Consider the following 24,836-nt stretch of genomic DNA (forward strand, 5'->3'; position numbering starts at 1 on the left):
GATCTTAGTTCCCAGACCTGAAAATTGTAATGTTATTGGTACCAAGTGGATCTTTAAGAACAAGACAGATGACCAAGGTACTATAACTAGGAATAAGGCGAGATTAGTTGCTCAGGGGTATACTCAAGTTGAGGGGATTGATTTTGATGAAACTTTTGCCCCCGTTGCACGACTTGAGTCTATTAGGATTCTGCTTGCTGTTGCATGTTCCTTAGGGTTCAAGTTGCATCAAATGGACGTTAAGAGTGCCTTCTTGAATGGACTTCTTCAGGAAGAAGTATATGTGGAAAAACCTAAGGGATTTGTTGATCCAAAATTTCCTCACTATGTCTACAAACTTCACAAAGCACTCTATGGTTTGAAGCAAGCTCCTAGAGCTTGGTATGAGAGACTTACATCATATCTGGAAGAACATGGGTTCTCTCGAGGTGGTGCAGATAGGACCTTATTCATTAGACATATAGAAGAAAATTTTACCATTGCTCAGATTTATGTCGATGATATCATTTTTGGGTCTCCTCTTGAGTCTTTAGCGTTTGAGTTTGCTGAGTGTCTGCAGAGAGAGTTCGAGATGAGTATGGTTGGGGAATTAAGTTATTTCCTTGGACTTGAGGTACGACAGACAGAGGATGGACTGTTTATCTCACAGTCTAAGTATGCTAAGGATCTTGTTAAGCGATTTGGGTTAGATAGTAAGAAGCATACTAGGACACCGATGAGTACTAGCTTAAAGTTAGGTCGTGATCCTTCTGGTAAGAGTGTAGATCCTTCCCTATATCGTAGCATGATAGGTAGTCTTCTCTATTTCACAGCTACTAGGCCTGACATTGCCTTTAGTGTAGGAGTGTGTGCTCGCTTTCAGGCAGATCCAAAAGAGTCACACCTAAGCTCTGTTAGACGCATAATCAGGTATATCAGTGGTACAGTGGATCTAGGGATATTCTATTCTAGGAATTCCAATCTTGATTTGGCTGGATACTTCGACGCCGATTGGGCCGGAAATGCAGATGATAGGAAAAGTACGACTGGGGGTTGTTTTTACATGGGTAGCAATCTCGTAGCCTGGCTAAGTAAGAAACAAAATTTAATATCTTTATCCACGGCAGAGGCCGAATACATAGTTGCAGGGAGTTGCTGTACTCAGCTTCTCTGGATGAAACAAATGTTTAGTGATTATGGGATTATTCAAGGGACAATGACTATTTTCTGTGATAATACGAGTGCGATAAATATTTCTAAGAATCCCATTCAGCACTCTCGAACAAAACATATTGACATACGACATCATTTCATTCGAGAGCTTGTTGAATCACATGTTGTCTCTCTTGACCATATTTCTACTAATAATCAATTGGCTGATCTACTTACGAAACCACTAGATGGGTTGAGGTTTGAGTCGCTTCGGACAGCTGTTGGTGTTAGCTCACCTATTTGATCATGGGTTCTTGCATATTCATGCTTGCATCACATTTGCACCTAGTCACTTCATACTTTGCATGTGACCCATGTATGTGTGATGCATTTTTGTTTGTTTGTTTCATCTTCATTTGCTGTTTTTGTTTGTGTGTTTAAATGTATAAAAAAAAAAAAGGGAAATTTTTCATGTGTGTGCCTTTTATGTCTCGATTCTGGCATTTACATTTAGAATCTAACTCTATTATTCATCATATGTATGAGTCTGAGGTTCCATCATTGTTCACGTTGTCTGTGGAGTTTTGGGTATATGGCTCATCATTCATCTTTGCACAGCACACACTGTAGTCCTGTATGTGAGTCTTGACCGCTTGGGTGAGACTTGGGATGGTGATCTTCTATTCTTAGGATTGTGTGTCCATTTGACTTGATCTGGGACGAGTGTCACCTAATCATATTGTCTTTCCCCACGTTTATTGTATTTTGTCGAACTTTTGACTATCTTCGGGGCCTATTTGACTCGAACTATTAAGCCCGAGGGGTTTTTAACCTGGTGTCCTAAGGTCGTCTGACTTGGGAGTCACCGGCCCAACGTTCGTTACGGGGGTCATCTATGTCGCCTAATGAGGATAGCATTGCACTTAAGTTTGTTTGTTAAAAAAAAAAAAAAAAAAAAACATGAGATCATTCAGTTAGGGGGAGTAAAAGTGTGACAATCGTATTATTTGATTTGGGTCCTCGTGGTATTGGATTTGATTGTTACTTGGTCGACATACACCTTTGTTTGGTTGTTTTCACGTGTCCTTTCTCACTAATTTAAGGTTTTGAGTCTCGCTTGCATTGACTACGTGGCACTCTTCACGGTGTTGGTCTGTATACACTTTACTCCATGGTAATTTGATCTCTGTGTGGACTTATGTTTTGTATATATGCTGATTATTGGGTTTGTGACTTTATGCTTATTGTTGGGCTCGGTTGCATATTCGGTTACATACTTCGTTTCGTTCCACATTTCAAAATTTTGAAATTCAGGGTTAATTTTGTAATTTTCTAAGAGTTCTGCCATTTTTTTAAAAAAAATTCAAAATTGTGGTGCTATTTTTGAAATTTGAGTTTTCGCTCGAGGCTCGCGTGCCGTTCGCTCTAGCGAAAATAACAGTGTTGTTTTCGTTCGAGTCTCGCTGTCGTCTCGCTCGAGCGACGGTGTGGGTATTTGAATTCTAATTCTTCATTTCGCGCATTATTTTTTCATTTTTCTCCCTACATTTACATACATTTCTTCTTTTGTGTTGCAATTTCTTCAAATATTCTTGGTAATTGATCGATTCGAAGCACTTACACCCGATTTCAACATCAAAATTCCATCTTGAACATCATTTGAGGTAGTTTTTCTTGTTTTTTTCTTCGTTTTTTTGTGTTTTTGCATTTTCTGCATGTTTGTTCGGTTTTGTGAGCATCATTGCTTACTTCTTATGGATTCTGTGCCTCTTGCATCTCTTTGATTCATGGATTGCCATTTCTCGCACTTTTATTCAAAGTTTAGCTCGCATTGTGTGATTCTTTGTTGGTTATTTTAAGTGTGTTTCTTGTTTTTTCTTCCATGTTCGTCGACTTCGTTCTTGCATTCCGTAACTCCGATTTGCATGTGGTTTGTTTCATTTTGAAGAGCATGTTGCCTAGTTTGTGGAATTGTGCTTGGTTGCATGGGTGTGTCTCGTGTGTGCTTGGGAATTCATGCCGAAGTGACGCACGCCACGTGTTCGATGCAATGTCCTAGCTATTTTCTTGTTTCCTTAGGGTTGTTTGGGTATTTTTCTCATTCCATTTTTGCTTCATTGTGGCTTTACGCATATTCTTAGTTGGGTTTCGAGTCGTGATGACTTTGCTCTTAGGGTCGATCGCATTTTTCGATGTATCACTTTTGTGCCTCATTTGTGTGCACGATGTATCATGACACGTTGCATCGTTTCATGTGCATTTTTCATGTGACTCATTTCTTGCCTCTTTACGTGTGCCAGATGGCCCGTAAGCGATCACGTCCCTCTTCCCAGCCGGCTAGTGGTTCGACCTCTTACAGTCGATCAAGGTTCATTTCTGCTACAGCCCAGGAGGTCTTCACTTCCCAGTTCTCCTTACGCCCCGTTCTCGTGGAGCGTGAGGTAATTTTGTCTGGCCTTCCCGTAGATATAGCTGCCATCTTAGTGTCTCGGGGTTGGGAGCCTTTGCTTGTTGGTCTATCACCTCCACCCCCTCTCCTAGTTCAGGAATTCTATACGAATATCCACGATATTGACGGGTCGTCCTTTAGGGTATTTTTGCGGGGTCATTCTTTTAGGGTTACACCTTCTGCCGTAGCTCAGGCCTTAGGTATACCAGAGATTACCCATCCTACGTACCCCTATATTTTACCCTTTGCTGATCCGGCCGACTCCCTTGTTCGGTCGACGATTCTGAACACCCCGTCTGTCGGGGGGCCTACGACGATGGCCACGGGTTCTCTTCCCACTGATCGCCAAGTTTTGTTACGTATTGTGTGCACAAGCCTATGGCCCGTAGCCCATACTTCTTCCTTACCCATGGGGCGAGCCCGCTTTCTCTATGCCCTCCTTCGCGGGGACTCGATTGACCTACCCAGCTTTGTTTGCCAGCAGATTCTGGCTTCGTTTCGTACTCTGGGGGGTCGAATCGGGTTACCTTATGCCTGCTTGATTCATAGGGTTGCTTTATTTTTGGGTGCTTCATTCCCCGAGGGTTCGACTCGTCGCATAGGACGTCCGATTGGACAGCAGACTATTCATCAGAGTCGTTCCCATATTCCGTCTTCCTCTTCTTCTGCTCCGGCTACAGTGGCGGCTGCAGCTGTTGATGCTTTTGATTGTTTCGAGCCCCTCGATCCTATTTTTGATATACTTACTGGGGGTTCTCGGGTATTCCTTCCATCTCGTCCCGCTCCTCCTTTGGCTATTTCGCTCAGCTCCTCCCGTCCTTCGACATCTACTTCTATTCCTGGGGTGGCTACGTTGTCCGTTGACCCCATGGTGCCGCTTCTGGGTCAGATGTCTACACTGATCGAGCAGCAGGCTCGTATGATAGCTGAGATCACGCAGTTACGTGCTACTTCGGAGCGTCAGTCAGCCGAGATGTCTACGTTTCGCCGTGCTCTTGCTGTCTGTCAGCGTCAGTTGCGCTGGATTCGAGATCATTTGGAGGAGAGCACGAGTGCTGAGAGTGGTTCTGATTCTTCCAGTGCTGGAGATGCTGCTTCTTAGTTCGTTTTGTTGCTTTAGCATTTCTTTGGCCCTTTATGACAAAAAGGGGGAGTAGATTAATTGAGTTGATATGGAGTAGATTGCATAGATATTGGAGCAGATAATTATTTTTTGATAACTGTGATATAAAGTTGATGTATATATGTCATTTTATAACTAGATTAAGTTTTTGATGTTTTGGCAATCTTAATGTCTGTTTTTGGTGTTTTAGACATACATTATTATTGCTTCTTAATCTGGTTAATGATATACGATTTATATCTTTTCTATATTTACTGTTTCCATTTCACATGCTTTTTCACGTGGTATTTGAGTTTTGTTTTTCAGGAAACAGGTTCAACAAGATATTGCTGATGTGATAGAATAGATTGGTAGTTTGGAGTCAATTTGTTTTTTATCCTTGACTGTCAAATGTGTTTTTGTCATAGAATGCCAAAGGGAGAGTTTGTTAGGAAAATATGTAATTGGCAAATCTGTGACCAAGGACCAAATTGTCAAAATTGTAAAGTCAAGGACCAAATTTTCAATGTCCAATAGTTCAGGGACTAGAGTTGCAATTAACTAAAGTTTATAGGCTAGGTCTAGGGTTGTGTGGGATGCCTCGAAGATGCAAGCGGCGCTTTGATTTCGCTAGAGTCTCGCCCTGACCTCGCTCGAGCCACAATTGCAGAACCAACTTCGCTGGACTCACGCTGAGCCGTCGCTCGAGCGAAAGGTATGTCGCTCGAGGCTCGCCAGTACCTCGCTCGAGCGACCGTATTACCTAGCCAATTCTAATTATAAACGCTTGCGAATGTTTGACGCTCCACATTACCATATATCAACCTCTATGTATACCAAACGTCCCATTCGTGTTCATTAACCCGAAAATTCACATTGAAAACACTTTGAATATTCTTTCAATTCCTTGGCAACCAAAAATCCAAATCATTCTCTCCAAAGATCAAAAGCCAAAGAAATCCTTCATTGTTCTCATACCAATCCTTGGCTTGTTGAGTAAAAACATCAAATCCATAAACACCAAAACACCTGTCTCACAACTCCAATTAAACTTCCAGAAGATCATCAGTTTAAAGATCCGGGAAGGATTTGCTTGAAGAGCTGGAGTGCGTGGCGATTCACGGGAGGTAGAAATTATACAAGGCTGGGATTTAGCACGGATCTACAAAATCCAGGAGGGTCTTGAGTTCATACAGCAAGGAGGTCAGAAAATTGAGAGTGTCAATGATGTCTGGCGTGCTGTGAGTTGGTTTCTACAATAGTGAATCTCTACTGGCTTGTGCCCGAAGTTTTTACCCATTTGGATTTCTCCGTCAACATGTTTATTGTGTTTTTACCGCTTTAATTTATTTACTTGTCAATGGTAATCCAACATAGGTAGATAAAGCACGTGAATTAATCTGGACAAATTATAATTTGTGTGACTTGTTGCATGAATTATTCTAAAAGTTTTTAATTCCGCAAGAACACCTATTCACCCCCCCTCTAGGTGTTAGTTGGGTCGAACGATAGGTTTTTCGCAATGTACCACCAATCATCGTCGCAAACACTACCAATATCGTTTACTTCAGCAACAATTGCAGCAAAATAATAATGGTGGCGCTAATGATAGTAGTAATTATAATAATTTAATTGGGGTTTCCAATTCAGTTGCAACGGGGTTTATAGAAGACCTCTTCGATATAGAGGCTGAATCAAATGCAACAACAGCAGCATCAGAATGACAAGACAACATCAGCAACAACAAGAGGGAATTTAGCAGGATCAGTAGCAACAACAATTAGGGTAGATGAACAGCAAAATTTTGAGGCGATCGGCATTGATGGGGCAAATTGGGGACCCTACAGTGGTTGCAGCTCAATTTAGTTTGCGGAAACAATTAGAAGTTGTTTGGTGGGATTATAAATAGATTTTTTAGTAGATTGTGTTAAAAGTTTTTGAATTGTGTGGATAAAAAGTTGTTGGACTCATGAAAGACGTGGTTAATATTGATTATTTGATTTTGACTGGGGGTGTTTGTTTCTCATTTTTGTAAAAATGAGAATGGAAAATATAGTTGTTATGGTCCTATACAAGAGATAGAAATTCAAATTTGGTGGCTTCATGTGATGGATCACGGTTATATTTTTCATTTTAAATGAAAAACAAACGAGGACCTTAGATTAAAATTAGATTTTAATCCAACCCAAATAGGCACTTATTAACTTCGGTGACGTGTCTTGATAATTGCACAATCTTTGGCTTTACTAGTACAAAAAGTGATCTTTATATGTTTATGTTTTTTTTCCTTTGAATTTTTACGGTTAAGTGCACTATTGTGTTTCAATGTGAAAATTGGATTTGGCTGTTGATAATTTCTTTATATATTTAAATCTGTTTATGCATACGAATTTGGGATGATGTGAATTTTGATCTTGTTTTAGGATGGAGGTAGAGGTAGGGAAGGTAGTGGAGAGTGGTGGTGCCTGTGAAAGCGAGTTTTGATTTGGTGTAAGAGTTGAACAATGAAAATACCAAATCGCAAAATCAAATCGAAATTGTTTTTTGAAACCGTTGGTTTGGTTTCACATGGATTCGTCAACATTTATGAGTCTTGATTATCACGATCTTTCCATACCATAGCTGCCTAATTGTTCAACTTCTAATAGTATACTGATAAGTGTAATTATTATACTTATCTGAGTCGTTAAACTAGAGCGATTATTGTTGTTTTAAATGAATTGAGGCTTAATTTTGTATATATTTAGTTTGTTAGATACATCTCGATGAAAAATGATAGAAGTCGACAAAAGGAGCGAAAATTTGGCAAAAAGGGTTGAATCCAAAGTTTAAGGACTAAATTCCAAAGTACCAATAGTTGATTTGGACCCCATGTCGATGATTGGAGAAGGTGTGAAGTTAATTGGATGGAATTGAATGCTAAAGGATCAAGAAGATATCAAATAAGAGTTAAAATGAATGAAGACCAAAATTGACGGAGCAAGGTGCAACAATTGAAAGTAGTTTATACGAGTGCAACAATTGAAAGTAGTTTATACGACATGCACGCGCACGGGGTACATAATGGTGTGCGCGCAAAACCTCAAGTCCCTTATATCGAGAGAGAAATTACATAGTGGAACGCGCGGAGCAAATTCGGGGCCAAACGGCCCAAACTTCGCTTTCAACCTAAACTCTTATAGAAATAAAATTGAAGAATGAAGAATTCATGGAAAGAAGCAAGGAAGTGATTGTAAACCAACTTTTGATATAATTTACATCGAAGAATGAAGAATTCTTCGTTTGGATTCGAATTTGAAGGCACAAATTGAAGATTTCTAGATTTTCTTCATCCTTAATTATTCGGGTGATGATTTTCTTTTATTTTCTTTGTATTCTTACTTTAATATGATAGGTTAAATTCCTTTGTATTGGATGGATGACAAAACTAATTGATTCTTAATTTTTAATTCAAGACCTTGTGTTTTTACCTTGATTCTTGCATTGTAATTCCATTAACATGCATATTTATATTGTTTTAATGTTTGCGCACCATTAGAACAATAAGTTGCTTATTCGTAGAGTTGAAAAACTTGCGATAGGTAGAACACTGTTTTTGAAACACAAGGACATTAAATGTTAGGAATAATATTTGTGGCGTGTGCAATCATGTGTGATAATCCTTAATGTCAATGCATGTTTGCCATATGAATTCGGACTAAAAATAAAATCATCTCGTGGTAATCATAGGTTTATTATATTTTGAAAAAGAATAATAAATAAAAGATGAATTATTGATCATCATAAGTGTATGAATTGAGATAATTATTACTGGTTGAGAATTAGAACTAAGAATTGATTAGTGGCATCGGAAATCGAATATGTTAAGTCATTTGATTTTTAAACTAAATTTTCATTGATTTTACAAGTTTTAGATCCATGACTCAACTAGATACTCACAAATCAATTTTTGATTATAAACACGAATTTAAACATATCAAATATACTAGAATTAGACATTATTCCCTGTGGGACGATAACTCTTTCATCACAATTATTACTTGTATAATAAACATGTATGCTTGCGGGATTTTGATGAACATATACCATACGGAAGAACAAGAATGAGAGATTAATTTTATTTTTATTTTATTGTTATTATTATTTTTATTTTTTGTACTAGCAAGATTATGAATGTATTAAGTAGTGTTGCAATGGAACCCGAATTGTTTATAGATGTTTAAATGAGTTTGACCCATTAATTAAAGGGAAAAAATCATATTTCAGTTATTAAGTATACACCAAATCAAATCTCAGAGACTAAGTTTCAAAATGCAAAAGTAAGGTTTTTATTTTCATTTTTTTAGTTTTAAATAATAATATTATCAAATTAAATTAATCAATGCATACCCACCTTAACCGCCCTCATCCCACTCACTGGCATCCACCCGCCACCAACATCCCTCCAACCTCCACTTCGTCAACAACTTCTTCAATGGCAAATTGATTGTTCTTAGTTTGTCACTGAGTGATGATCAATTCTTTGGTGCTGGGACCGAGTAGTAATAGTATAATCTATAACTTTTTTTAAATTGAAAATTGAAAAATAGCTCCTGATGTAATTTATAGAGCAGTTAACTGACCAAATAATTTGAATTCTCACAGTCGGTATTTGATTATTTGAATTTGTGACCAGTTTGGATTACTAAGGTTGGAGAAATCAATTGCATGCGACTAGATTCTTGAATTTGTGACATGTGATCTATAATATAATCGAATAGCTTGTGACTAAATCTCTTGGATCTGTGATTTGTGACCGAAGCGAATGGCCTGTGACCAAATCTCTTGAATATGTGACTTGTGCACTTGATGTGTGACCTATGACTTGATTCAACAGTCTGTGAACAAATTTCTTGATTTGTGGCCAAATCTCTTGAATCCGTCACCCATGAAGTATACACTTCGACATGTGCCCTGTTATATGTGACCTTAACTTGATCCAATGGCAGGTGAACAAATCTCTTCGATCTGTGTCTTAAGCCAATGGTTTGTGACCAAATCTCTTGAACATGTGACCTACGACGTGATTCAACTGCCTATGAACAAATCTCTTGAATCCGTACCCATGAAGTATACACTTTGACATGTGACCTGTTATATGTGACATTGACTTGATCCAATGGCAGATGAACAAATCTCTTCGATCTGTGTCTTGATCCAATACCTCGTGACCAAATTTCCTGTATCTGTGACCATAACCTAAGCATTTTGACATATGACCCGTGTACTTTGATAGGTCACATGTTCAAGATATTTGGTCACAAAAACTCAGACTGTGACTTACAAACCTATGCCATCACCACCAATGGGCATTGATCCATGTTCGCGAAATATTTCTTTCGATTTAAATTACCGCAAGTGTACGGTTCGTTAACAAGTAATAAAGTGGATTAAATGAGTCCGAATATCGTCCCACAGAATTTGATTAGATCAATTTTACTTATCGTCGCCTTAACCGAAACAATAGAAATTCTTGATATTTTCGCTAACTAAATTATGATTTAATAACTACTTATAAATATAAAGCCTAAATGTGTGATTATAACTAAATGCAAGTTTTATAAAAATGTGATAACGAAATGCGTACTAGGATTCCGAATCCCCTTATATCAATCCCCTTTAATTCGAACTTTATAAAATTGACAACACGATTCAATTATGAAGACCAATATTCCTAATTTGTTTAACAATTTCTCTCGAGTAGAATTAAACCTATTTTCATATGCGATCCGACTATATTTCTATGACGGATGCGAACATATGAAAATGCATTAAAGATTTATGAATACTTAAAGATCACGTAAAGCATAGCGGTATATTTCTATCCTCTATCGAACTTTACGACAATTAACATAATGTCTAACTTATTTTCCATCTCTCGAGGGTAAACAAGTCACAAATCTCATACAACTATTGCGCACATAATTGTAGAGAAAATGAAATCCATGCCAATCATTCAATAGTTAAAAACATGTTTTAACGTCAAATTAATAAAATTAAAGATTAAGGGTTCATAATATAAGGTTCATCGTAAATCCTAGCACATGAAAATCTAGCCTAACATAATGGGAAATAAAGAAAAAAAATAATCAAAACCAAGGAAGAACATCACCCAATTGATTCTTGAAGTGAAATCTTGAATTTTGAAGTGAATTACCTTGTTTTTGCCTTGTTCTTCCTCTCCAAATCCTCCAAAATTGTGTATATTCCCCCTCTTTTTCTGTAAAAGTGGCGTCCCATCATTCTGGTCGAGTTTTAGTTTATATAGAACCCTAAAAATCTCCTTTCCATAAGAGTTTCGGTGAAATAAGGAAACTGTTGAATCGACCCCGAATCTTGTTCTATGTGACCGCATAGTATATTTCTATGCTGTCACATAGAGTAAAAAATTTTGAGAAAAAGTTCTCGGGAGGCTTCTATGCGACCGCATAGTTATACCATTCTTTCCGCTGAACAGCTTTTAGTATTTTCGTCATAACTTTCTCTCCTGATCTCCGATTGAAGTGATTCAAAGTTCATTGTGAAGAAAACTCAAAGATCTACACTTTTGATAGAAATAGGCTTCCTCAAAGTCTGATGTTTACTATGTCAAAAATGAATCTCAAGTAGAAATTAAAAATCACGAGCATAGCTTTTTCGCCTGAAAGTTGATACTTGATAATACTTCGATCATATTTCACCTCTTGACTCCTTTCCTCATCCGATTAACCTCTAACACTCTTGAATCTTCATTCCATTTCCTGTCTCATCTATGGATTATTTGCAACTTGGTCCCCGAACTATCACTTTGCTCCATTTTAGTCTTTTTTCGGCTCTTTTCTTCTGAATTTCACCATGTTCATCGGTATTCCCTACAATTCACAAATATAACTAGATTAAGTCACAATTCAATCATTTTGCTCATTATTAAGTCATGTTTGTGACCTAAATAAGTGTGCAAAAACACACTTATCAAACCACCCAAACTTGAACTATTGTTTGTCCTCAAACAAGATAGTGACTTAGTTCTGAACAAACATGATTTAATACCCTGCTGTGGCTTAGGATTGGACTAAGTATTTGACTTTATAAAAATTTATCAGTGCAAAAATGACATCAATCTTTACCTGTTAAATGCAAATCGACGTGTGTGTGTGTGAATTCATGCCAACATATCAGGTTCATGCTGAATTTGAGTCCCGACCCTAAGTGGTCAAATGTATCCTTACTCACTCGAGAGATACACAACCCCCCAAACTTATTCTTTTCACTCAATTATCCCGGGATTGTGTTTTAAAATTAGGAATTTACATAGCTATAGTCCTTACCCTCTCGTAGTTTGGATTGATCTCACTATCACAAGTTTACATGTCAACAAGTGAAGGCTCTCCTAAGTTTGATTGCTTCGACACTCAAGATTAAACTAGGTTACTTGCCTCGCCTTAAAGGTATAGTTTCTTCAACCAAATGTCCAAGGGCTTTTCTTTATGTTATTGCCTCTCTTTTTTTTTCTCGTTTTTCTCTAATTTTTCTGAATTATTTTTTATTTTATATATCATTATCATCTTCTCATTTGCTTTCTATATAACCCCTTTAGCGAGCTTTAGGCCGGTTACTCTCAAACCAGTTGGTTTTAGGGCACCAGGTTTTAAACCCTTGCAGGCTTATTCACTCGAATTATAAAGGCTCGATCAGATGACTTTTTATTAACCTCTTTCCCTCTTGCTTTCTATATGACCCATTTAGCGAGCTTTAGGCTGGTTACTCCCAGGCCAGTTGACCTTAGGGCACCAGATTTTGAAATATCCTTACAGGCTTACTTGCTCGGGTCATAAAGGCATGAAAAGAAGTGTTTTATTCTCACAAATTAATTTTATGCCCTTATTGTTCTAGACATTTAGTTTCCAAAACCAACCCCTAATTTAAGATTTTCACCTAATTTTCACCTCACTGGTCTAGGCAATCCACACAATAAAATTTCATGCATGGAGCCTCCGCTTATCTCAATGTTCCCTATAATAGCTCAACCAATTCCAAACTGTCTTAAGGTGGTTTACGTGTTAATTCAATAGAGGGTAATCATTCTTTTCCTACTTTATGTTCAAAATCCAGTCATTCACCTAACATGTCAAGCATGAATAACGTGCATAGATAATATCAAGTATTGCATCACAAGTATTGGTAAATCTATTCAGCACTATATTCAAAGTTTATGAATTATACCAGTCCAATAGTCACATCATAGTTGGCAAGGCTACCAAGCCCACACAAGCATGCAAAAATGGAAATATAGTAGACTTAATAAAATGCAAAGATTTTTTTTTAACACTCATCAAGCACATAATATGCAGTCATGAAACATATATATTGATGAATATAGCCAAAATGATGAAAAGATGTTCGTGTCCAGTATTATGTCACCCACTCTCAAATTTAGATAATACATTGTCCTCAATGTGAAGATGAAATAAAAGTGTAAACAGACATAATTGAAGGACAATAATAAACTAAAAGCGCAAGATGGGGTACGAGTACTTCCCTGATTTATATGGAGGTGGTGAATGAAAACTAGGACTCGCGGTGTTTCTCCTTTCCCTATGACATTCTTTTTAGTGACATCCTGTAAAAGTGCAAAGTATGCGTATTAGTTCGCATGGTGTAAACAGATGCAACTGAGGCAAGAAATAACCTACGTAGTGCACAAATCCCCCAAATTTGCTTCAAGGTGCATGTGTACATTATTGGTGTGCAAAATGCATAATTTATGTCTCAACATAAGGTTTACATCACAAAAATGTGAATCACCAAAGAAACTTCATTCAAAACATGCACTTTGTTCAATTTGACACATGACTGACTAAAATAGGACTTCAACCTCATGACTCGTGCTCAGTGCATTGGGACTCGTGTAGACCATGCTTAGACTCCATGTGATAGGGATGTATGATTGATGACCTAAAACTATTGATAATGCTAAAAAAATGAAAAGTTCCTAAACTATTGCAAAACGAAGTAAATGAAAGGATAGAACGTTAGGTTGCCTCCCAACCAACGCTATTTTATAGTCGATAGCCCGACTTTTGGCATAGGTGGGTTATGGCACTTTAAATATGGCTTGGGAGGTCCTGCATAGTTTGTTCAATATGGTCTTGTTCCGCATTGCAGTTATCCTCGACACTTCAAACCTGTCCTTTTTCATGTGGTGTGACTCTCCCTCATCATCCGTTTAAGACTCTATGGTGTATACTTCGATCTCCTTTCAGTCAGTAAGAGTGGATTGACGGTGCATCATATCGGCCTCCTGAATGTCTGGTAGTTTTTCAACTCGTAACTGTAAAGAATTCCTATGTCGATCACATCAATCTGGAAATAGGTGTCCAGCTCGGTGGGATATTTCATTGCTTTGAAAACATTAAAAGAGGCTTGCACCTCCCCCAGTCTCAGAGTCAATTGTCCTTGTTGCACATCTATGAGAGCTCTTGTAGTTGCCAAAAATGGTCGCCCCAATATGATAAACACGTCCTTGTCTTCTTCCATGTCCAGAATTAAGAAGTCCCCTAGGAATATAAGTTTATCCACTTTGACCAATACATCTTCGATAATTTGCGCTGCACTCTTCGGTTAGCATCACTGTTTCATGATCCTCCAGCTTGCGTTTATTTGATAATATGTCCTTCAGAAACTTTGCATAGCTGGGCATCTGGAATAGAGCATCGACCAACGGGATGTAGATGTGGAGCTTCTTGAAGACTTCCAGAAATTTCTTGTATTGTTGCTCCATTTTGTGGTTTTTCAACCTCTGTGGAAATGGAATTGGAGGTTCATATGGGTTGACTGTAACTGTTTCTTTATTCCCTGCTTTTTCTGAGCTTTCCTTTGCGGTAGATGTGTTTGGTTGTTCATCCTACTCCACAGTTTCTTCTTCTACAGAAGGTGTATTCTCTTTGTTCTTGATTGGCCTTTTGACATGCATATCAGGTACCTGCACTCCACTTCGAGTTGTGATGGCCTTGGCATGCTCTTTTGGGTTGATTTCCGTGTTACTTGGCAAATTTCCCTATGCTCTTCCAGTCAAAGCGATGGCCATCTGTCCCATTTGAGTTTCCAAGTTTTTGATGGCAGCATTCTTGTTTTGCAGAGTGATTTCGATTTTCTCCATGTACTGATTGGTCCTCTCCATGAATTTCCTAAACATGTCTTCCAATTGAGGATTTTTCTCTTGCTGTTGAAACTGACCCTGCAGCCTATTCTGATTCTGGTTGCTCCAAGAGAAATTGGGATGCTTCTTCCAATTGTTATTGTATGTTTCCCCATATTGATTATTCTATTGGCGTTGCCCCCATTGTGCAAAATCTGTCTGCTCAACTCCTTGCATTAAAATTGGACACTCTGATGTTTTATGCTCAGCTCCACATTCTTCACAACTAAACTTCTTATTTTGTGCTGTTTGTGATATGCTTTCTACCTTGTGAAACAACGAGTCAATCTTCGCAGATATGGCTGAATAAGTATCGACCTCATAAACACCCGGAGGTTTCTTCTGAGTTACCCGCTCAGATGCCCACATCGCTGAAGTAGTTGCCATTCTTTCAAATAATTCTAGTGCTCCATCGATTGTTTGTGTAGAAATTGAGCCATCTGATGATGAGTCCACCATGCTTTTGAAGTACGGGAGTAACCCTATATAAAAAAATCGGATTTGGGTCTTTTTGTCGAACCCATTTTGAGGGCACTTCCGGAGCATATTCTTGAATCTGTTCCAAGCTTCATCAAATGATTCGGATTCTCCCTGGCTGAAAATGGATATTTCGTGTCTCATTTTAGCTATCTTGGCTGGTGAGAAGTATTTCATGCAGAATTTGTGAGCCAGGTCGTTCCAAGTAGTGATGCTTGCAATAGGAAGCGAATCCAACTATTCAAGTGCCTTTTCCCGCAAGGTGTGTGGAAAAAGCCTTAGCCTAATAGCATCGTCCGAGATTCCTTGATATCTGAAGTGTTGACACATATCCAAGAATCGAGATATGTGTGTATGTGGATTTTCTTCGGCTCTGCCATAAAATTGATGTCCATTTTGGAATAGCTGTATCACATTCGTCTTCAATTGAAAATTGGTGTGCCCAAACGGTGGATACACAATGCTGGACTGGCTTTGAATCACTTGAGGAGTCAAGAAGTCGCCCAAAATCTCATTTCCTTCGTTCACTGCCTCTCCTTCATTGGCTGGGATAATAGGATTGTTTAGTTCGTTAGCCATTTACAATTTTGCTTCTCGGTTCTCTCTTTGTAGTCGATGAAAAGTGCGTTCAATTTCAGGATCGGCCGGAATCAATTCTCCTCCAGTCGATCTTAGCATGCAAATTTAAGAGAAAAATAAGAGTAGCACTTAGATACTAAAAAGATAGATCGAATAATAAAAACAAAACAAAGACCAAAATAAATAAAATAATAAAAACTAAAAGAGAACGAAAATTAAATTTCGAATTAGTGCATAGAAAAATAAAATTAAACTGAACTCAGTCCCCGGCAACGGCGCCAAAAACTTGTTCGCGAAATATTTCTTTCGATTTAAATTACCGCAAGTGTACGGTTCGTTAACAAGTAATAAAGTGGATTAAATGAGTCCGAATATCGTCCCACAGAGATTGATTAGTTCAATTTTACCTATCGTCGCCTTAACCGAAACAATAGAAATTCTTGATATTTTCGCTAACTAAATTATGATTTAATAACTACTTATAAATATAAAGCCTAAATTAACTAGATTAAATGTGTGATTATAACTAAATGCAAGTTTTATAAAAATGTGATAACGAAATGCGTACTAGGATCCCGAATCTCCTTATATCAATCCCCTTTAATTCGAACTTTATAAAATTGACAACACGATTCAATTATGAAGACCAATATTCCTAATTTGTTTAACAATCTCTCTCGAGTAGAATTAAACCTATTTTCATATGCGATCCGACTATATTTCTATGACGGATGCGAACATATGAAAATGCATTAAAGATTTATGAATACTTAAAGATCACGTAAAGTATAGCGGTATATTTTTATCCCCTATCGAACTTTACGACAATTACATAATGTCTAACTTATTTTCCATCTCTCAAGGGTAAACAAGTCATAAATCTCATACAACTATTGCGCACATAATTGTAGAGAAAATGAAATCCATGCCAATCATTCAATAGTTAAAAGCATGTTTTAACGTCAAATTAATAAAATTAAAGATTAAGGGTTCATAATATAAGGTTCATCGTAAATCCTAGCACATGAAAATCTAGCCTAACATAATGGGAAATAAAGAAAAAAAAATCAAAACCAAGGAAGAATATCACCCAATTGATTCTTGAAGTGAAATCTTGAATCTTGAAGTGAATTGCCTTGTTTTTGCCTTGTTCCTCCTCTCCAAATCCTCCAAAATTGTGTATATTCCCCCTCTTTTTCTGTAAAAGTGGCGTCCCATCATTCTGGTCGAGTTTTAGTTTACATAGAACCCTAAAAATCTCCTTTCCATGAGAGTTTCGGTGAAATAAGGAAACTGTTGAATCGGCCCCGAATCTTGTTCTATGCGACCGGATAGTACATTTCTATGCTGTAACATAGAGTAAAAAAATTTGAGAAAAAGTTCTCGGGAGGCTTCTATGCGACCGCATAGAATTTATACTATGCGACCGCATAGTTATACCATTCTTTTCGCTGAACAGCTTTTAGTATTTTCGTCATAACTTTCTCTCCTAATCTCCAATTGAAGTGATTCAAAGTTCATTGTGAAGAAAACTCAAAGATATACACTTTTGATAGAAATAGGCTTCCTCAAATTCTGATGTTTACTATGTCAAAAATGAATCTCAAGTAGAAATTAAAAATCACGAGCATAACTTTTTCGCCTGAAAGTTGATACTTGATAATACTTCGATCATATTTCACCTCTTGACTCCTTTCCTCATCCGATTAACCTCTAACACTCTTGAATCTTCATTCCATTTCCCGTCTCATCTATGGATTATTTGCAACTTGGTCCCCGAACTATCACTTTGCTCCATTTTAGTCTTTTTTCGGCTCTTTTCTACTGAATTTCACCATGTTCATCGGTATTCCCTACAATTCACAAATATAACGAGATTAAGTCACAATTCAATCATTTTGCTCATTATTAAGTCATGTTTGTAACCTAAATAAGTGTGCAAAAACACACTTATCAATCCACCGCTAACATTCCACCACAATCATCACAAACGCACTACGACCATCACCACTAGCAACCCAACAACTAAGAACATTACCGGCGACAAAACATCACAAAAAACACTACAAAATTGTCACCAAACCTTCACAACCACCACTTCGAGCACCTCATCCTACGTCCCCCAAATCCAAGACCATCACCTACAACAACAAAACCACTATCCCCTGCAATATTACCAAAGAAAACTACTGCTTCTATTAACACTTGAACGACCGCTGCCATCATCACCCACAAACCAAATCCATCACCATCGTTTTCATAACACCAACAATAATTCGAAGAAAAAAAACTAGACTAACCCCGTATCCGTAACCAATCGCCTCTATTCAAGGTGAGCCTCTATAAGCGGCGACAGTCGATCTGAATAATCCCATACCCTAACCTGTAAACGACGACCTCGATTTGAGCGCTGTTGTGCGCGACCTTGCATCGGAGCTCCGATGATGAGTTGCAAGAATAGGAGAGTGAGAGACGAAAGAGAGAAAGAGACTACAATTCTTAGAGAGAGAAAGTGCGAGTGAGAGGCAAGAGGAAAGAGATTACAATTCAGGGTTTTATTATTACCCGATTTATGCTCAAATAAACTTAATATTTGATTTTAGAATTGTCATCTTTAAATACCTATAGTGTTGTAATTTTGTCTTAATTAAACATAAATTTGTCCATTAATTAATTTATCTAATTAATTGATCTTAGCCCATAAATAAATAATCCAATTAATTAATTCTACAAATATCTTACATTTGTCAATTACTTAATTTTTAATTTTATTCTTCTAGTATTTTCTTTTGTGTTTAACTCAGTAGGTTCCTGATTACAATGTTGGATGGCTGTATTATTTATTATTTGTCTTATCAAAATAAGATAGATTAAAACTCTCATTTTGATTTATCATTATTTCACCTAATTTAATTAATTTATATTCGTCGTCCCTATTTGATATCTAGTAATGTGTCAGAGAAATATATATGATAGGAATATCACATTATGTAACAAAATCAAACTTGTACATTTACTATAGAATTATAGTTTTTTCTTCAATATTACCCAATTAATGATGAGACATGGAGATCATCAATCTCCATTTAATTGATCCTACCTTTCATCCCACTCTTAAGTCAATTATTGTCAAAAACTCTTTTCGACTTATGAACTCACTTTAATCAAGGATTTCGATATCAACCTAAATGGATGAAACAAGTTATATTTCCTCACATCCTTGAGTGATGAATTTTTTACTGACCGTTCACAACTTTCATAGGATTCTTATCATATCTGAACGGTGTTGTATTAGCGAATTTTGTCAGAATAACTTCAAAATCACCAAAGCATGAAGATCATCGTATAAGGAACTGTGATGATCTCGAGTCAAATGACAAATTTCACCATTGAACATTAGATATTAACCACTGATAATAAAATAAATATTCAAGTAAAATCTCTGTTGCATGTCTTTTATTTTCTTAACAAAACATTTATGTGCCCATTTATATGTCAGCAAATTTTTATTTGTAAGATTAGCTACTCCATAAGTGATAAATGTCACACGTACTAGTATATTCGTAATAATGAGATTCAACTTATAACAACGGATGATTTAAATTTCAATCATATGTAACTTGTATCTCACAATTACAACTTTTTGTGATTAACAAGTTATCAATATTTGAATCAAATGACACTATCAATTTAATTTATCAGAATAATGGTTTAATTAAAAATAGATATGCCATAAAAAAAAATGCATCAATCTTATTAAGCCCTTGTTTGATCCCTATTTTTGGTAAAAATACATTTTAGAATAATATTTTATTAGAGAATGGAGGAAATCCCCCCAATGTCACTGAACTTTGCAGAAAATTCCCTAGGAGATCACCGAACTTCAATACGTCCCTAAATAGTTACTGAACTTTTTTTAAATCCCCCAAAAGGTCATCAAATTTCAAAACATCCCTGAATGATCATTGAACTCTGCAAAAAGTCACTAGGAGGTCGCTAAACTAGTTATATATGGGATCTCAATTTGCAACATTGAGTGACCTCTTTGGAGGATTTCGACGAAATTCAATGACCATTCAGGGATATTTTGAAGTTCGATAACCTCTTGGAGGATCTCGATAAAATTCAGTAACTATTCAGAGACGTATTGAAATTTGGTGACCTCTTAAAATTTTTTCTGTTAAGTTCAGTGATCATTGAGGAATTTTGAAGTTCAGTGACCTTCTAAGTTATTTTCCGCAAAGTTCAAACATGACTAATATAATAATTGTCTGGTCCGATTACCTGCAATCATAGGCCTTCTTCAGCCTACAAAATCCGGCCGCCTCCAATGTATGACTATTAAAACATATATACTTGCACATGGAAGTCAAACATTAATCACTATTCTTGTCTTCTATTGTTAGTGTGATTCAGTAGACTAGATAGAATCGATTGATAGTCCGACAGTTTTATGAGATCACATGATGAAAGTTTTGAGGATTAATCTGTAGAGGAAATCCTATGCAAATAGATTTAGCACATGTCCGTTTCCAATTTTTGGTCCAACAAGAGTCAATTCTGTGACCGTTTCTTTGTAGAAGTGGATTCTAATAAGAGATAGAAAATCAAATATTTCGTCCGTCTCCTCATACAACTATTTGAAAAGCATTTAAAATAAGGTCAATAATTTTCTCCACATAGGGGTTAAAGGTGTTGTGCTAGCAGTACTTATATGGTTGATTTTTTTTATTTTTTATTTTTTAGCTACTGTAAACCCACAAGTGACCGGCGCTTACGAGATGTCAAAAAGTAAGTAACTGTTATATTGACAAATAGATTTAGCCCCTGTATGATAGATATTTTTGAAAAAAATGGGTATTTGAATAGTAAATTTTGGGAGAATGTGTGATTGAACAGTAATGAAAAATTTTGTATTTACATGAATAATATTTTATTGTGAAAATATGCAGTTGAAATTAGTATGAGAAAACAGAATGAGAAAGAATGATTGTCAAATAAAAACTTAAATTTATATAAATGATTTATTTAATCGATTCCAAATTTATTCAGCTTTGATTGTTGTCTTAGACGATCTAATGAAACTTTGCAAATTTTCATTTTTTGCAAGTTGGTTTGTGTTGAGATTTTATCAATCCACTCGTAGTTATCAACTTGTTGACTATAATTTTTCCCATATTTTCTAAATGTATAATTAATCTAAAGTAGATGGTTAGTTGTATTTATTAATAATCCACCATAAATGCAGTCATAAACAGATACCTCTCTCCCTAGTGAATTTGTTCTGTAAGAGTTGTCCGAAAGGAAATGGAAGTTGTACCCAGAACCACCTGGAAGAAAACTCTTCTAGTTCTGAACTGCATACTACTAACTGTAGGCAACTGTGGCGGCCCTTTGATCATCCGCCTCTACTTCATCCGTGGTGGCAAAAGAATCTGGTTATCAAGCTGGATACAAACCGCCGGCTTCCCAATTATTCTCATCCCTCTCTTTGTATCCTATATGAACCGCCGCCGGCAGCGTCCCATCAATTGCACCACCTCCACTGCGACCACCGAGCTTTTCTTGATGAAAACTCGGGTGCTCATCGCCTCGGCAATTATTGGTAACTGTTTAAGCTGTAGAAAAGATTCACATTTATTCATTTTGTTCCTAATCCCGTTGATCATCTCGTTATGCTGTCCAAATTACATTACGGTAATTTTGTCCGATTGTTTGAAGCAGTGACTTATACTCCGAAACAATGGTTTGGTCATATTTATTTATTAAAATTTGGTTTTGTTCAGGTGTTATAACAGGGCTCAGTAACTATTTCTATGGCTACGGCCTAGTTCGTCTCCCTGTTTCGACGTCTTCCCTTCTAGTTGCCACACAGTTGGCTTTCACGGCAGGTTTTGCTTTCCTTCTTGTTAAGCAGAAATTCACGGCTTTTTCGACAAACGCTATTGTTCTGTTGACAATTGGGGCAGCGGTTTTGGCTCTTCATACGAGTAGTGACAGACCGGAGGGCGAGTCGAAAAAGGAGTATGTTTTAGGGTTTGTGTTCACGCTTGCGGGGGCAGCTTTGGCTGGGTTTATTATGCCATCTTTAGAGTTGACGTACTTGAAGGCAAAGCAGGCTGTTACATATAGGTTGGTTTTGGAGATTCAATTGGTTATGTGTTTCTTTGCTACTGTATTTTCCACAGTCGGGATGATCATTAACAAGGACTTCCAGGTTTTCTTTCTAGCTCTTTCCATCTTTCTTTAAATTACTTTATCTAAAAGTTTAAATTTAAAATAAAGGTGTCAGAACCGACAATAGAAACCGTCCATTTTTAAGTGGAGAAAAAGTTGAAAAAATGTCGCATGTGATGGGTAGAGTAGACCATAGGTTCGAGGAGAGAAACGGTTGGACTGGTTCGCCTCATGGGTCAGGTCACCCCACAAGTCTATAGCAGGTTGCGTGAGTTAACACCCCTAATTTATTAGATAGATACAAATTTATTTATTTAAGTTTTTTCCAATTTTATCATAGCAAATACATTTTTTTTCTTTTAAATTAAAAGTCCAGCGTGTTCACAAATTTCATAAATATGCGATGACAAGACTTGAATTCACGTCTTTCATAAAAGTTATGGTATAGTGATTTCATCTATAAGCTTATAGTGTTAGAGAATGACACATTTTTTCATATGAATTATCTTCAACAAGAACAATTATTGGAGCCGAAATGATTATGCTTATTTCAATGTTTAATATAATTATGTCGTTGTCTAGTTGTAAGTGAGTGATTAAACGATAGTGATTCATTTTTAACATTTTTCAACTTTATAGGCTATAATACTTTTCTTTGCCAAACATTTAAAAAACATTAAAATAATTCATGTAATTTAATCAACTGAATAAGTAAGTCAAAGCAAGCAAGATTACCCAACTGATTGAATGGATTTCGTTTGTTTTACTAATTTAATCTACTTGTGTATTTACTATATTGATTTCAAAACGTATTTTTTTTAAACATACATTTTCCAATAAAATAATATTACACATAAATCTAAATTTTTTCTTTCTTTTTTAACCGCACATTTTTCAAAAAATTACTATAATAAAATATATTTTTCTCAAAAACTAATTATAATGGAGCTCAAATTGTTGGGTTTGTAACCCAAAGTTTGTTTTGGCTTCACATTTTTGGGCCATTGGACTTCAAGATCTCGAGCTAGGGTTCAACTGGATGTGAAAAGTCGGGTTGACGGCACATTGAGTAATGCTAGATGATGGCTCGAGCGAAGGGGACGTTTTCGGAGCAGAAAGTTTTCATTCGCTTTTCGCCCCTCTGTCGCTCAAGCTACAAGGGGCCTTACTCAAGCGACGCTCGAACAATAGGCGAGTGAAGTTCCACCGATTTTTCCGGTTTACGCAATTTTTAACCTAGTTTCCATCTTCAACTCTAATTCTAGGGTTTTGACTTGTGTACTATAAATATAGGTCTCTTCTTTCAATTTTGTTGAAGCAGTATTGCTGAGTTTTGAATTTTCACTCCATATTGTTGATTAATAAACATCGTTCCTCTGTATTTATCCTATTTTCGTTTTTACATATAATCATGCTTCATCTTTATGATCTTGTTACATATTTCATAAAACGTCATTAATCTCAATTCTTGCATCGCCTTTGGGACCAACACAAATAGGGGCTAGATTTTAAGTAAATTTTAATAAAAATTGATAAAATTACGTGGGACTGAAGGGACACGTGTAAGCCGGCCTAATCCCTGGCATGTCTCGCCAGAAAATCTTGAGGCCCAGCCTGGCCTATGCCCAGCCCTGAACTACAGATATTACAAATTATTCTTTTTTTATTTTTTGTTCAAAAATTTGAGGTCCCCTAAAGCTATGTTTAGCACAAACCATTTTTTTACACCTCTAGAGCCACTAGATAATGCTAGAGGGTGTTTTTCTTCTTATTACTTTCTGTATCTTCTGTGCGCATTAGTTAATCTAACAATCTCTTTGTAGACTTCGATTGAGAATTACTTTTTGATATGTTATATGTTTTATAGGCAATCTCAAAGGAGGCAATGCAATATGAACTTGGAGAAACAAAATATTATTTGGTGCTGGTTTGGGCTGCCATTATTCTGGAAGGTTTCTTTTTGGGCATAGTAGGAGTAGTATTTTACGGTTCGTCGCTACTGGCTGGAGTTATAGTTACTGTATCAATCCCAATAACAGAATTATTAGCAGTTATTTTCTTCCACGAAAAGTTTCAAGCAGAAAAGGGTGTCGCTCTTTTCCTCTCTCTGTGGGGATTTGTTTCCTACTTCTTTGGTGAGATGAAACAAAGCAAAAAAATCATTCATCGAACTGAAGAGACGGAGATGGCTCGAACTGGTGATCCTTGATTCACCATAGCGTCAGGTGTCAATTGATATATTTATAGTTTTATTCTTGTAAAACAACACTATGAGGGCATATTTTGTATAATATGCTAGATTGTATTGTATTGAACGGTACAATAGATGTCCTCAACTATTTATCTTCCTAGTTTCTACTCCTTTTCTCTTTAACCCGGGTGATGTCAATATTTATCATGAAGTTCCATAATTTGATCATGAATTTACTAAAAGTTTTAGCTTAGGGAAAAAGATGGATGTAACCTACTTTTGATGGTTTAATTTCAATTTTCAAGTTTAGCCTTCAAGTGTAATTCAATGTGATGTTTTCGTAGTGATTTTATTGATTATCTATCCAAGGGAATGCAGATTCATGAACTATGTTGATCGGGATATTATATTCATGTTTTAGCTCGAATATCGACAATCATGAATTTTTATAGAAGATAAAACTTACACTCCTATGATTAATTTGTGTAGTCATCTTTGTTAATTTTCCTCATTT

At 36.6% G+C, this 24,836-nt stretch overlaps 1 protein-coding gene across 1 annotated transcript; it reads left to right on the forward strand.

Annotated features, from left to right (window-relative positions):
- Nucleotides 1-21,205: 21,205 nt before the first annotated feature.
- LOC111372931 (purine permease 1-like) lies at nucleotides 21,206-24,505 on the forward strand. The gene is made up of 3 exons (XM_022995358.1): nucleotides 21,206-21,559; nucleotides 21,741-22,171; nucleotides 23,999-24,505. The coding sequence occupies exons 1-3, from the start codon at nucleotides 21,262-21,264 to the stop codon at nucleotides 24,338-24,340; spliced, it is 1,071 nt and encodes a 356-aa protein (XP_022851126.1). The 5' UTR covers nucleotides 21,206-21,261; the 3' UTR covers nucleotides 24,341-24,505.
- Nucleotides 24,506-24,836: the final 331 nt, after the last annotated feature.

This window comes from Olea europaea, unplaced genomic scaffold, assembly GCF_002742605.1.
Source record: "Olea europaea var. sylvestris unplaced genomic scaffold, O_europaea_v1 scaffold1049, whole genome shotgun sequence".
Classification (NCBI taxonomy): Eukaryota; Viridiplantae; Streptophyta; class Magnoliopsida; order Lamiales; family Oleaceae; genus Olea; species Olea europaea.